At 36.4% G+C, this 12,547-nt stretch overlaps 1 protein-coding gene across 1 annotated transcript in view; it reads right to left on the reverse strand.

Moving 5' to 3' along the window:
• The window catches only part of tln1 (talin 1), a 173,882-nt gene that overhangs the window by 35,619 nt on the left and 125,716 nt on the right, over positions 1-12,547 (reverse strand). Inside the window, 14 exon segments of the mRNA XM_051930058.1 lie at positions 2,326-2,427; positions 2,620-2,752; positions 3,389-3,570; positions 3,843-3,983; positions 4,462-4,623; positions 6,093-6,236; positions 6,530-6,652; positions 6,781-6,870; positions 8,334-8,427; positions 8,539-8,678; positions 10,508-10,705; positions 11,042-11,068; positions 11,070-11,105; positions 11,108-11,164. Of these exon segments, the coding sequence (XP_051786018.1) occupies positions 2,326-2,427; positions 2,620-2,752; positions 3,389-3,570; positions 3,843-3,983; positions 4,462-4,623; positions 6,093-6,236; positions 6,530-6,652; positions 6,781-6,870; positions 8,334-8,427; positions 8,539-8,678; positions 10,508-10,705; positions 11,042-11,068; positions 11,070-11,105; positions 11,108-11,164 (1,629 nt within the window).

Genomic DNA, 12,547 nt, shown 5'->3' on the forward strand with positions numbered 1-12,547 from the left:
AATTTCCGTTAGTAAAGATTGCATTAGCGCTAACAATCAGTTTTTTGAGACTTTCGAATTTTACTACTTTCATAATCTCTAACCTGCTTTGCATGTGTATCACGTCAACATTTTTGGACTTCTTTACGACGTTCTACTTTGTCTTCTACTCTTTGTCTTTTATTTCCAACCCCACTTGGAGCTGAGATCGCAGGAACTGTGACTGACAAAAGCAAGTTATTAGACCGTGGGCGTGGTTGTAAATGTTTGAGAGGAGGGCAGGAATTGTCAAAATCTCTTGGCAAAAAGTCTTGTCTCGCGGGACCCGATATTATCTCTCACGGGAGCTGCAATTATCTCGTCCCAGGATTTCCTTTTACAATAGAGAGACGCTATTTTAAGAACAAAACACATGCCAATTAAAGACACACACAATAATATGCTCCATGTATAGGGTGAGGGCGGCACGGTGGCGCAGTGGTAACGTTGCTGCCTCACAGTTAGAAGACTTGTGTTTGCTTCCCAGATCCCCCCTGCGTGGAGTTTGCATGTACCCCCGTGTCTGCGTGGGTTTCCTCCGGGTGCTCCGGTTTCCTCCCACAGTCCAAAGACATGCAGGTTATGTCATTGGCAATCCTAAATTGTCCCTAGTTTGCGATTGGTGTGTGAATGTGTGTGTGTGTGTGTGTGTGTGTGTGTGTGTGTGTGCGGTGGGCTGGCGCCCTGCCTGGGATTGTTCCTGCCTTGTGCCCTGTGTTGGCTAGGATTGGCTCCAGCAGACCCCCTTTACCCTGTGTAGCGGGTTGGATAATGGATGGATGTATAGGGTGAGCCAAAATGAAGTACCACATTTCTCAAGGTCATTGTGCGAAGTAGAGGCAGCTGAGTGTGTTGGGGTGGGGGTCCTTTGATTGGCAATCCCTTGTAGTTTTCAGTCGGCAACATGCCTCAGTCCAGTGCGCACTGTGCTTTTGCTGTCGAAGCGTTCCTCAAAAACAATGAATCCATCATCACTACGTGACATGCCTTCTGAATGCACTTCAGCATTCCTCCTAATGGTTACGTTCCAAATTGGAAAACAATTCTTCAGTGGGTGGCTAAATTTAGACAGACAGGTACAACATTGAACAGAAAATCTCCAGGCCGTCCTCGGACTGTATGAACGCCTGAAAACATCCAAGTTGTAAGGGCGTCAGTTTTGCCGTCTCTTAGACATTCAGCGTGCAAACATGCTTCTGCCGTAGGTATTTCCAAGACGTCTTTGAGGAGGATTTTGTATAAGGACCTTAATTTACACCCATATGAAATTATGGTAATGCAGGAACTCACTGAGAAAGACTGGGAGAGCCGTAGAGAATTGTGTGCAAACATTCTGCAAACCATTCATCAAGATGCCATCGTTATGTTCAGCGACAAGGCACATTTCCATTTGAATGGCTTTGGAAATAAGCAAAACTTGTGCTACTGGGCTGAAAACAAACCTTGTGAACTTCATCAGAGGCCCCTGCACAGTGGCCGTGGTACAGTTTGGTGCACCGTTGCAAAATTTGGCATTGTAGGCCCTTACTTTTTTGAGAAGGGGTGATCAACAGTCACCGTCACTTCAGAACGTTATATTAAAATGCTAGAGAACATTTTGCAGCAGAAATGGATGTGTTGGATGCCTGGTTTCAACCGGATGGAGCAACAGCTCATACAGAGAGGAGGTCCATGCAAGTTTAGCAGGAGATGTTTCCAGTGAAGCTGATTTCTCTGCGCAGTGATGTCGGGTGGCCTTCACGTTTGCCTGATCTTGCTCTGTGCGATTTCTTCTTGTGAGGCTATCTCAAGTCAAAGGTATACACACACCAACCTCAAAACCTTGAAGCCCTCAAGGACACTATTCGCCACAAAATCACAGCTATTCTCCTTGAAATGGCTGAATGAGTCATGCAAACATTCAGAAATCGTCTTAAAGAGTGTATCGCTACTGATGGCCACCACCTTGAAGACATAATTCTTAAAACACAGTGAAAAAAATCTATTTTGTGTGCCCTTTCTTGTGTCGTAATTAAATTATTTTATCTTGTAGCATTTTTGTAGAATAAACGTTTGAAATGTGGTACTTCTTTATGGGTCACCCTATATAATCTTAAAACTCAGAACTCAGCCCTCACCCGACTCAGAGGGCTAAATGACAGCAGAGCTCCATCTAAAGTCATTCTTCATATAAAATAAAATGGTTTCAGCAGAGGTCTGATATGCTTATTTGACAATCACATTAAAAAAAAAAAAACACACACACCCTTTAAATGTAAACAGTTAGAAGGGGAGTTAGTAATAATTCATTTCCTTTGGAAGGCTTACCTTGTGGCCAAGTTGTGATGCATCAGACCTTGCTGCTACAGCGACAGGTTCAATAAGGCTACTGATCTCCTGAACTGCTGCTGCCATTTGGTCATGAAGAGCCTACAACAAAAATACTGTCAGAGATTACAAGAAAATACACTATTGTATTTAGACACTAAAACATAATTTTATGTAGTAAAACCTGTAGGTAATAATAAATCATAAATGCATATAGAAAACTGATTTAGAAAAACAATAAATACACAGTGCAAGTTGTCTAAAGAAGGTGATATTAAAGTTCACATACTGTACCTCATGTGAAATATCCTCCCTTGGTGTTAGCTGTTGGCTGATGGCAGCTAATGATGCTTGATCAACATCCCTAATACACCTATTAAGAACTTCAATAGCGTCATCACATTCTCTCTGGCCAGGAGCCTTATCTCTGTCAGAAAAATTGGGCATGAAAATTTGATACTGAGGAAATTTATTGCCTATAAATATAGCATATACTGTATTTAATGTAAATATATATATTTTACTGCCTTACCAACTCAACTTATTTAACAAAAATCTAAAAGAAGCATCACACGACCTGGACTGGGACCAGAGTACAATGGGTGATATACCTCAGCACCACACTAGAACAGTGTGAGGTTTTTGATGGTGGCTGGAGTGCAATCCTGCCACCAACCACAAAGTGTTCCCTGTAAATTTGAGGACCTGCTTGCAGATCTGGATGCAGAGTAACATCATACCCAGGATGAAGCAATTGCAGATTAAGAGCCATGATCAAGTGCACAACGGAATCGAGTCACTTCTAAGGTTTATAGGATTTCAAACCAGTAAACAACCACAGTATTCATGTAACAACTTCTGAATTACCAGTAAAGCAGTAAGCTCTTGCTATACTAAGCAAATGAATTCAACTTAAAGCACATACACAGTGTACAGTGAAATTTTCATGTCTGACCAACATGCATCAGGTTATATTCTGTACAGAAAACCAATAGGAATTCCTAATCAGTTGTCAGAATCAAAAAAACCTAAAACATGTGAGAATCAATGCATTATCTCTTACCTCATGTTCGTGATCAACTTCTTAATTGAGTCCGAGACCGTTCTTGAGTGACCAGCCAAAACTGACCACTTGGGAGGATCTTTAGGATTGACTGCAAGGGATCGGGCAGTTTGGATTAATCCCGTTGAGCTTTCCAGCATTGTCTTGGCTGCAATTACAATAGGCTCCATTGCTTTGAGTCCCTACAAAATAAATAGAATTATATTCCAATATTGTTTAACTTAACGTTATGAGTAATACATTTTCTTTCAACCCCAGGAGTCAAAAGAGTGGCAAAATCTACACAGAGTTTTAATGACCTTGGAGAGCTATTGAACTCTTAAATCCAAACAAACTTTCAGTTAAACAGGTGACCAGACTAAAAAATACTACATTAGTAATGTTTTGTTAACCAGGCTGTCTGTAAGTAAAGAATAAGAACAGGACAAAAAAGAAAATGGTGGCGACCTATTACCTCTGGACTTATTTGAGCAGGAACACTAGCAAATTCAGGGTTAGATGCAAAAGCAGTCAAGTTGTCCACAGCCTCAATCAATGGGCCAGTGGCAGCTCTGCACTTCTCTCGGTTTTCTTCATTAAAAGCGCCATCAAGTGCCTAAATAAATAGAGGGGAAAAAAAGATATTGTTGTAAAGCTGCAAGTAAATAATCTACTGCTAAATCAAGTGTCCAGTCACAGTTCTAAACTGTAATTCCACTTCTAAAAAAACAGATTATTAAGTTCCCGCTCCACCTCAATTACAAATATGTGAAAGTAAAAAAACATTATTATTAGTTCCTCAAAGTAAGTATATTCTGATTTACAAAGAATATAAACCACTATTTAGGTCTCGATTTAAAAAATAATGTAATCATATGTGCATTTGGAAATAAATGTTTATATCAATGGTTTTGCTACTAAATACTAAATACTACTAAAAGGCACACAAGAAAATTTCACTTAACAGTTTGAGTTGGGTTTGCGTTGTACTAATAAACCAATAAGGAAACATTTCTGAACCTCACAGGTGATTTAAATAAGCCATAGTGTTGAAAACAACCTCTATATAGTAACAGATTCAGATGTGTGCTTACTTTGATTGTCTTAACAAGATTAGCAGTGCTGTTGGCCACTTCCTTTGCAGACTGAACAAACTGTCTTTTGGCAACAGGATTTGACGTTTTAGAGGAGGCAAGACGGCAAGCATTACACAGTGCAGAAGTGTGTTTGGCCACAATGGTTGCTGCTGAGAGAACCTAAACAAACAAAGAGCATGTTCAGAATCCCAACAATGCATTTTTAATTAACAATATGTTATATTTTACAACTGTATTATCCACACACTAACTTTACGTTTATCTAAATGCTGCTGATTGTCAGCAGCCATACCTCCTGCACTTCAGAAGAGGACATCCACATGAAACTAAGCATGTTCGGGCCTGGCCAGTACTGGGATGGGAGACCATCTAGAAAAAGCTCGGGTTGCTGCTGGAAGAGATGTTGGTGAGGTCAGCAGGGGGCACTTACCCTGGAGAATGAATGTGGATCCCAATGCCCTAGTGCAGTGAGTGGGACACTGTTTGTAAAAATGGCACCGTCCTTTAGATGAGACATAAAAACCGAGGTCCTGACTCTCTGTGGTCATTAAAATTCTCTAGGCATCCTTCGTAAAAAGCAGAGTGTATCCTGATGTCTAGACTAAATTGCCCTCTATGGCCTAGTCATTCTGGCTCCCTAATCTTTAATTGGCTCTCTTTTTCTCACTGTTTCCCTACCTAATTACTAATGAGTGGTGAAAGCACTGGTGCAATAATGGCTGCTTGCTGCATTATCCAGGTGGATGCAACACATTAGTGGTGGTTGAAGTGCTCCCCACTCACTTTGAAGAGCACTCTGAGTAGTGAGGAAAATGCTATATAAATGTAAAGAATTATTATTATCATCATTCCTGCAACTGAATGCAGTAAAAAAAAAAAAATAAAAAAAAAAATAAAAATCTTGCACTCTGCCTAGAATTAGTTAATTTTTTTCTCAGAGTTTTCTGTTTGCTTTAAATCTAATTAACGTCTAAAAATCTGATTAGTTAGCTTTAAATCATCCATAACACAAAGCTTTTTCAAAGTAACAGCTGGCCTTTTAATTACTTATTTTCTTCACATGCTTTAATTTGTTTCTATCAAGCACATTTTAGTTTCAGTTTACTTCTGCCATACACATTGGCTTGAGGGCACATACACTTCTTTGCTAGAATGAGACTGAAAGTTGAAACTATTCTTTCCATATAGCAATACATGGGGGAAAAAATCTAGACACTATTTAGGTTGCTGGTTACAAATGTGACACATTTTAATACTTCAAATTGTAGACTCGCATGCCAGAATATAAAGAGAAGTATCTCCTTCACAATGGTTTCCCTGCATCATGTGGATGTAAACAGCAAAGAGTACACTATAACTACTTGTTCAATTTTTAAGTGTTTCATGTTGAATATCACATGTGTAAAAACAAAATAAGACCTTGCATTTTAATATCTCTTTTGTGAAAGGTTATTAACACAAGATCTTACTAACCCTGATACTGGAGTTCCTTAAATTTATTAAATGATTATAACCACGGTCCTTTTAAAATATCCTTATGCAGTATCAAGAATGTTAAATATGCTCTGAAATGTAATCCTAAAGTTTGCTTTAGAACTTATGAAGCAAAATTCTGTTTCATTTGTCACCTGTGACTGTGTACAAGCTGGGTCCACAAGATTCTGACATGCCATCTGAATGGATTGATTTGCTCTGGCAAACTGGGAGGGGTCCACCAGTCCCTGCTGCCCGGCTCGACTATTGGGATCAGAAACACCGACTAGATAGGCAGCCTAAAATCAGAAAGTAAAGCAGGCATTAATGTTATAATGAAAGTTTAAAAACTGCTACATTAATGAAGGAGCTATACACATATGCTTTTAATTAAGGATTTTCTTGTCATGGTCCTTTCTTTGGATCACAAGTAACACTTTACACTTAATTTTAAATATAATAAGGTTCAATTTAAGTAGCCTCAGTAACCTATTATACCTCAAAATTATATACTTTTTTTTATAGTTTTACTAAATTCTGGTGCTTGTGTAAATTCTACAAACAATAAGCGACATTTTCAAAGTCACAGTACCTGAGAAGCAGCTTCAGTAAGCCCACAAAGAGCTTTTGAGGCTGAGCTGACAGAATCTCCAAATTCTGGAAGATTGCTATTTTTGGCATTATGAGAAATACCAGCCATTGCTTCACCAAGAACCTAAAGAAACAAAAATCACATTTGACAATTTCATGGATCATAACTAATTTTGTAAAATATACAAAAGTTGAACAGTTGCTGTCAGAACATACTGCACACCTTAATTATGAACATTTAACATTTCTTACCTTAGAATTGTCCATCACACTATCGATGCAATCAAAATAAGACAAGTCATTCACTGCTTCTGTAGGATTTTCTAGCATACCTCGAACAGTCTGTTAAAAAACAATGTATAGATTAACACTGCAGTTCATGAGTAGAATTTACCAAATGCTGCATTACAAATTATATTTTAAAGTCTTCTAAAAAGAAATAAAATAGAATAGAAAATAGTAAAAATAGACATACATTAAATCTAATCAGTGCCACATTTAGCTAGTGACCTCAGAATATGAACAAAAAATAAATAAAACACCAGATTCCTTCTTTATTCAGACATCTCCAACCACTATCTATCTTAGACAAGGTACCAGAAAATTTAATTATGTTTTTCCAGTAAGATAAAAGATCTAAGTATTCATTAAAAATCTATTTTAAAAAATACTGTATGTAAATTTGATGTCCACTACAGTGATACATTTATACAACTGGGGAAAAAAAGTAACACTTGTACAATTTACTACGCTTGTGACATTTTAATGCTCAGTGGAATAAACCTAACAATCTTACTTGCTTCAAAGCTTAATTTAATTTAATTGAAAATGCCCAATTTTCTGGTTTTTTTTTTCTGATTTTCTGTTGCTACGAGGACACTGTTGAAATGACACAAAAAAACAAATGTCGTGCATTCGACCCTCCACTTTTGAGCCACTGTGTGACCTTCAGCAAGCCAGTTAACTTGGCTGTTCTCCAACTGTAAAACACTGAAGTAGACAATTGCACTATGTATTTTTCATTTTCAAATGCTTTGAGATGACATTCATTATAGAAAGTTGCTATATAAAAAAGGTTATTAGTTTGCTTGTTATTATTCACTTTCTGAAAGCTTAAACTTATCATTAAATTAAGTTTCCTTAAATATCTGCACACAGAACTCTATATTGCCATCAGAATACATTACAGAACTATAGCATTAACCAGTTTTAATAATGCGTTGTTGAAAGGACAAAATAGCACTTTTCTTTCTTGTCCATCTGAGCATCGTGTTAATTCAAAAGGCAGAAAAATAAGAATGGAGAAGATTTGTTAAGGTGCATGGATACCTTACAGTGTTATTACAACTTTATAATATATAAAATACAGCTTTATATTCATTTTCACTTCTGATTAAGAGATATATATAAATATTCAAACCACTTATATTGGCATTACAGTAGTGTCACATCTTTAGTAAATAATAATGAAAAAGGTTTAGTCACTGCCCTTGTCCAAAGCAGGTGAGATGAAGCAACAAGGTGCTAGGATTCAGCAATGTAATGGAAGTGTCAAACATGGGCTGGACTTTGATTCTAGGATACATAATTGTTTTAAGATGACCACAGGTACTGTACAGATATTAACACTGTATTCTGTGATGGCTCTCCTCTTGGCTGATTTTAATCCACAGTGGTGCTATTAATTGTAATAGCTTCAAACTTTGTTTTTCTCCCTAACAGGACAATATATTACTTTTGTGACTTTAAATTATCTATGTGGGTGTTTCATATGTGAAAAAAACAAAACTCAATCAAGTCTGTACCTCAAGTTCTCGGAGCGCATTGTCACATTCTTTTTGTCCTGGAGCCTGCTGGGTACACATTGTGATCAGTTGATTGATACTGTCGGTAACAGCTCTGTAGTGACAAAGGAGTTTATAGTGTTAAATGATAAAAGCCAAAAACAGTCTGGTTCTCCTTTCCACAGAGAACTGAGATTTCACATAAGGACAATTTTCTTGCTCTTACCGTGCTGCAGCTGCAAGTTGGTTCTTAAGGTTTGGAGCAGCTGGGTCTGCAGACAGTGCTTTAGCTGCAAGTAGAAGCTTACTGGAAGACATAGATATTGTCTTGAGGTTTGTAATCACCTGCGTCTGGTCTTCCTTTGACTGTGGGAGAACATGGGAAAAAAATTATTATTCATGAATTCATAATATTGCAGAGTATACAACTGCTATAAAATCACGCAGTAGTGTTACACTTCAAAAGATTTTTTCTGCCTGGAATGCGCAGCAGATATAATCAATAATTGGTATGTCACTGATTTATGCTTTAAATGGTTGTGCAAATATATAATCCTTTGCTGTATTTACATATTTAACTTGTACATATCCAAGCATATAAAAGTATTTTAGCTTGAATTATTTTCTATGTGGTCATTTTCAAGTGGGTTTCTGCAACATTGTTTGTAGAAGTGGTTTCTGAAAAAGGATGATCAGATAAAGAACAACTGAAAGTATTAGCACCAAAGAAACCATGAACTTAACAACCATAAAATGCATAAAATTTACATCTAGATTTTTATAACAACATATATGTTTTTTAATTTCCTGAGAAAGTCACTTAACATTTACATTAAACTTTTCAATAGATCATGCTTACCTGAAATTGAAAGTACTGAAATAATTTCACAAAACAATGTAACAGCCTGTTCAAAATAAGTCTTTAATTATAATTATGGTGGAAAAATAAAAATAAAACACTGTCCAAAGTTCCACTGATGGCATAGTTTAACACAGTGTTGAGTAGAGTTGTTAAAAGTACTGAAATATTGATAAGCATCAATTTTAACATTTTAAAATTACTTCAACACTCATCTTTCATGGTACTGATTCTATGGCCTATATTACGGTGCTTTTGCTGCAATTTCAGTTCACCACGGCTCAAGTTGCTAACCCATTTCCACCCACCCACAAATGTTAATAAGACGACAATATCAGCAGTGTCCGAGCTCTCACCAGTATTGCATTTAAATAATTATTTTTATTTAGTTTCAATATATACTGAATTACTTATCAAAAATGGTATTCGATTTTCAACACTTTCCTTAGTTTTTGAATTGAAATTTCGGTATAAGGATAGCCCTAATCTTGAAACACAAGTTAAAAGGTTGCTATGCTTAAAATATGATATAAATCTTCCAAAAATGTTAATAAGTATTTCTTAAATACTGAGCAGCACTAATGTAAGGAATATTAAGGTCAATGTAAACTAAGTGCTAATCTAATCATCCAAAATATTAACATTATGTATACTTCAAACTGCATGCATATACCACACAGCATACATAACAACACTGCACCTGGTTTACCTACTGTACTTTATACATACATGTTTTTTTTCCCTCAAAGAATTTTAAATTTAAATACTATATACTGCAACCTCTAATGCAATCTCTACTATCACAGATTTTTAAACTGGGTGCAAACAGTTTATTAACATACTGCATGTATTAAGGTGTACTTGCTGATTAAATAAGTTTTTTTTTTATCTATCTATCATGCTGTACTTTAGGATCTCTACCAGAAAAAGATGTGGTATTATTGCAAACTCTGATATACATGTGCTTTAATTGCTTTTTAAGAAGTTATGTAAGAATATGCTATTTAAATTGAAAAAGTGTTTTATATCAAAATTAACAGTGTTAAAGCATAAATGTAAAAATACAACATTCTTTAATTAAACACAAACATAACTACAAAAATGCACAGGAAAAATATTGTATTTTACATATACCCTAAAGAATCAGGAACACAACAGGTGTTCTGCCCACTGTTTATTTTAGTTGTAAAATTAAATCTAAAAAAGTAAAAGAATTTACAATATCAAAAACTTCCACAAATGCAACATGTCCATTAGCTGTCAATAAAAATGAATGCTTGTGCATTAACTGCTGTAGATAAAAAGTATGTAATGAAAATGGCCATTAAATCCCTACCTGAGATTGTCCTGCCATCTCCACTCCAGCTTGTAGAAATTCATTGAAATCTTTGCCAAACTTCCCAGATGCTTGAGTGAGGTCTTGTGTTGTGCCTCGGGAGGCCTGTACCAGTTCATTGGCTGACTGGTTCAGTCCAGCAGCTGCCCGATTTAGGTTGCCCTGGGCTTCTTGGAAACTCTTGGTACTCGGAGGGAACTGTGGGGATGAAATCTCAAATTAAGCTATTTTTACCACACTGTATTTCATTTTTATTATTTAACATAGTCTACGGAATTGTAATACTATAGGTTTTAAGATTTAATTAACACTTTTAGCTTTAATTTGCACTTTTAAAATATTTTCACACATTCAGTCTAGCATAGACTTTGTACCAGAATCCTATAATATCTGACTTTGTGTTAGTCAAACAAAATTTTGTACAAAAACACATCAACATTGTATGATGGGTGAAGAGCCAGATTAAAAAGACATGCAATATTTTTAAAGTTTAGCAATGACAAAAAAAAAACTTACACTATTGTTTTAACTTACTGAATCTGCAAGCAGTCTCTTGCTGGCTTTCTCCTACTGTCCTAATGGCATTGTCGACATCCCTCTCTGCCCAGGTAGGCAACTGACACATCTGTTCAAAGCTTGAGACACTGCCTTTGCAACCTTAAAAATAAAGATGACTTAGTTAAACCAATGGTCACTGTTAAAATGGTGACATACTGTACATATATGACAAGGTGACAGGGTAATTTGTGAGAGACAGAGAGACATTACAATAGCAAATGAAATAACTGACTATTGCTTTGGGGTGACTCCAAATTGGGACAGCACAATCACAACTGGTTTAGGAAATACCTATTTAATCTTTAAAGTAATGGCATTAGACATATAATATATGCATTTATTTATATTCGGTACAGCATAGTCACATACATAAATACCTACAGAACCGTCTCAGTGTTTTTGATGTACAGTAATTTGTCTTTCCTTGTTTTATAATTTCTGTACTTCTGAGGAAGGGATGCATCAAAAAAGTTTAACAGACTGCTGGCACTGAACAAATAATTGTATTATTTGCAAATTACTAATATACTGCTATCATTAGAATTGTTGAATACATACTTTAAGTGGTTTTACAATAATTGACAGATGTGATACATCCATCCACATGTTTTATGCCAATCCACTACAGAACTTGCACAGTCACAATCAATACCAAACTGATGGCATATGCAATAGTCAGACTACTGTGCGTGCAAAAGGTACATTACTTCAAAGAGATAAAGATAAGAGACAAGATAAAGAGAGAGAGCACACAAGACTATTAGTCATAATTTATCAATGTGAAAAATTCTTTGCCAAGAATGTCTGAACATAAAATTAAGAGTTTTATTAGAGTGAGTAATAATATGAAGTATGTTAAACGAGTCATGATAATTTTTTGTCATAATTATCACAGGGAGTTAAGTGTTTGTGATTCACTTCACCCGTTACTTACTAGGACTTTTTAATCGTGATTATTGATTAAACAGCCATCTTCTGGGTTTACCCAGGTTGGCTAGTTACACATCTTTAGTGTGAGCCCAATTCATCTATTGTCTTCTATTGCCCCCCCCCATCTCTCCTTCCACCATATTTTTTTGAAGCCTACCCTCCAACTCCCATCTTGCTCCCCTCTTCACCTCATTCACCCTCTACTGTTTTCTATCACTATGCTCATACACAACCTTAGTATGCCTTTCCTCAGCACACCACCTCTCGCCATCCATATTGTCTTTCTCTTAACACTGCATTCGTTATCTTCCTCTCTGTATATACTCCACATTCTCCACACTGATCATTCTCATCTCTGTTTCTCCGAGTTTTGCATTCATGATCTGCTTTACATTGGCCACATTTTACTCTCACAAGCAAATTACACAAGCATTCCTCATAACAGCTTTCATAAAGTTTCCCCCCTTCCAATGCCAGACGCTCCTTAAGCCACTAAGTCAGAAAAAGAGATCTTATTCTGAGTGAAATACACTTATCTGAGCAAGTTACAGG

Source organism: Erpetoichthys calabaricus, chromosome 7 (assembly GCF_900747795.2).
Source record: "Erpetoichthys calabaricus chromosome 7, fErpCal1.3, whole genome shotgun sequence".
In the NCBI taxonomy this organism is placed as follows: domain Eukaryota; kingdom Metazoa; phylum Chordata; class Cladistia; order Polypteriformes; family Polypteridae; genus Erpetoichthys; species Erpetoichthys calabaricus.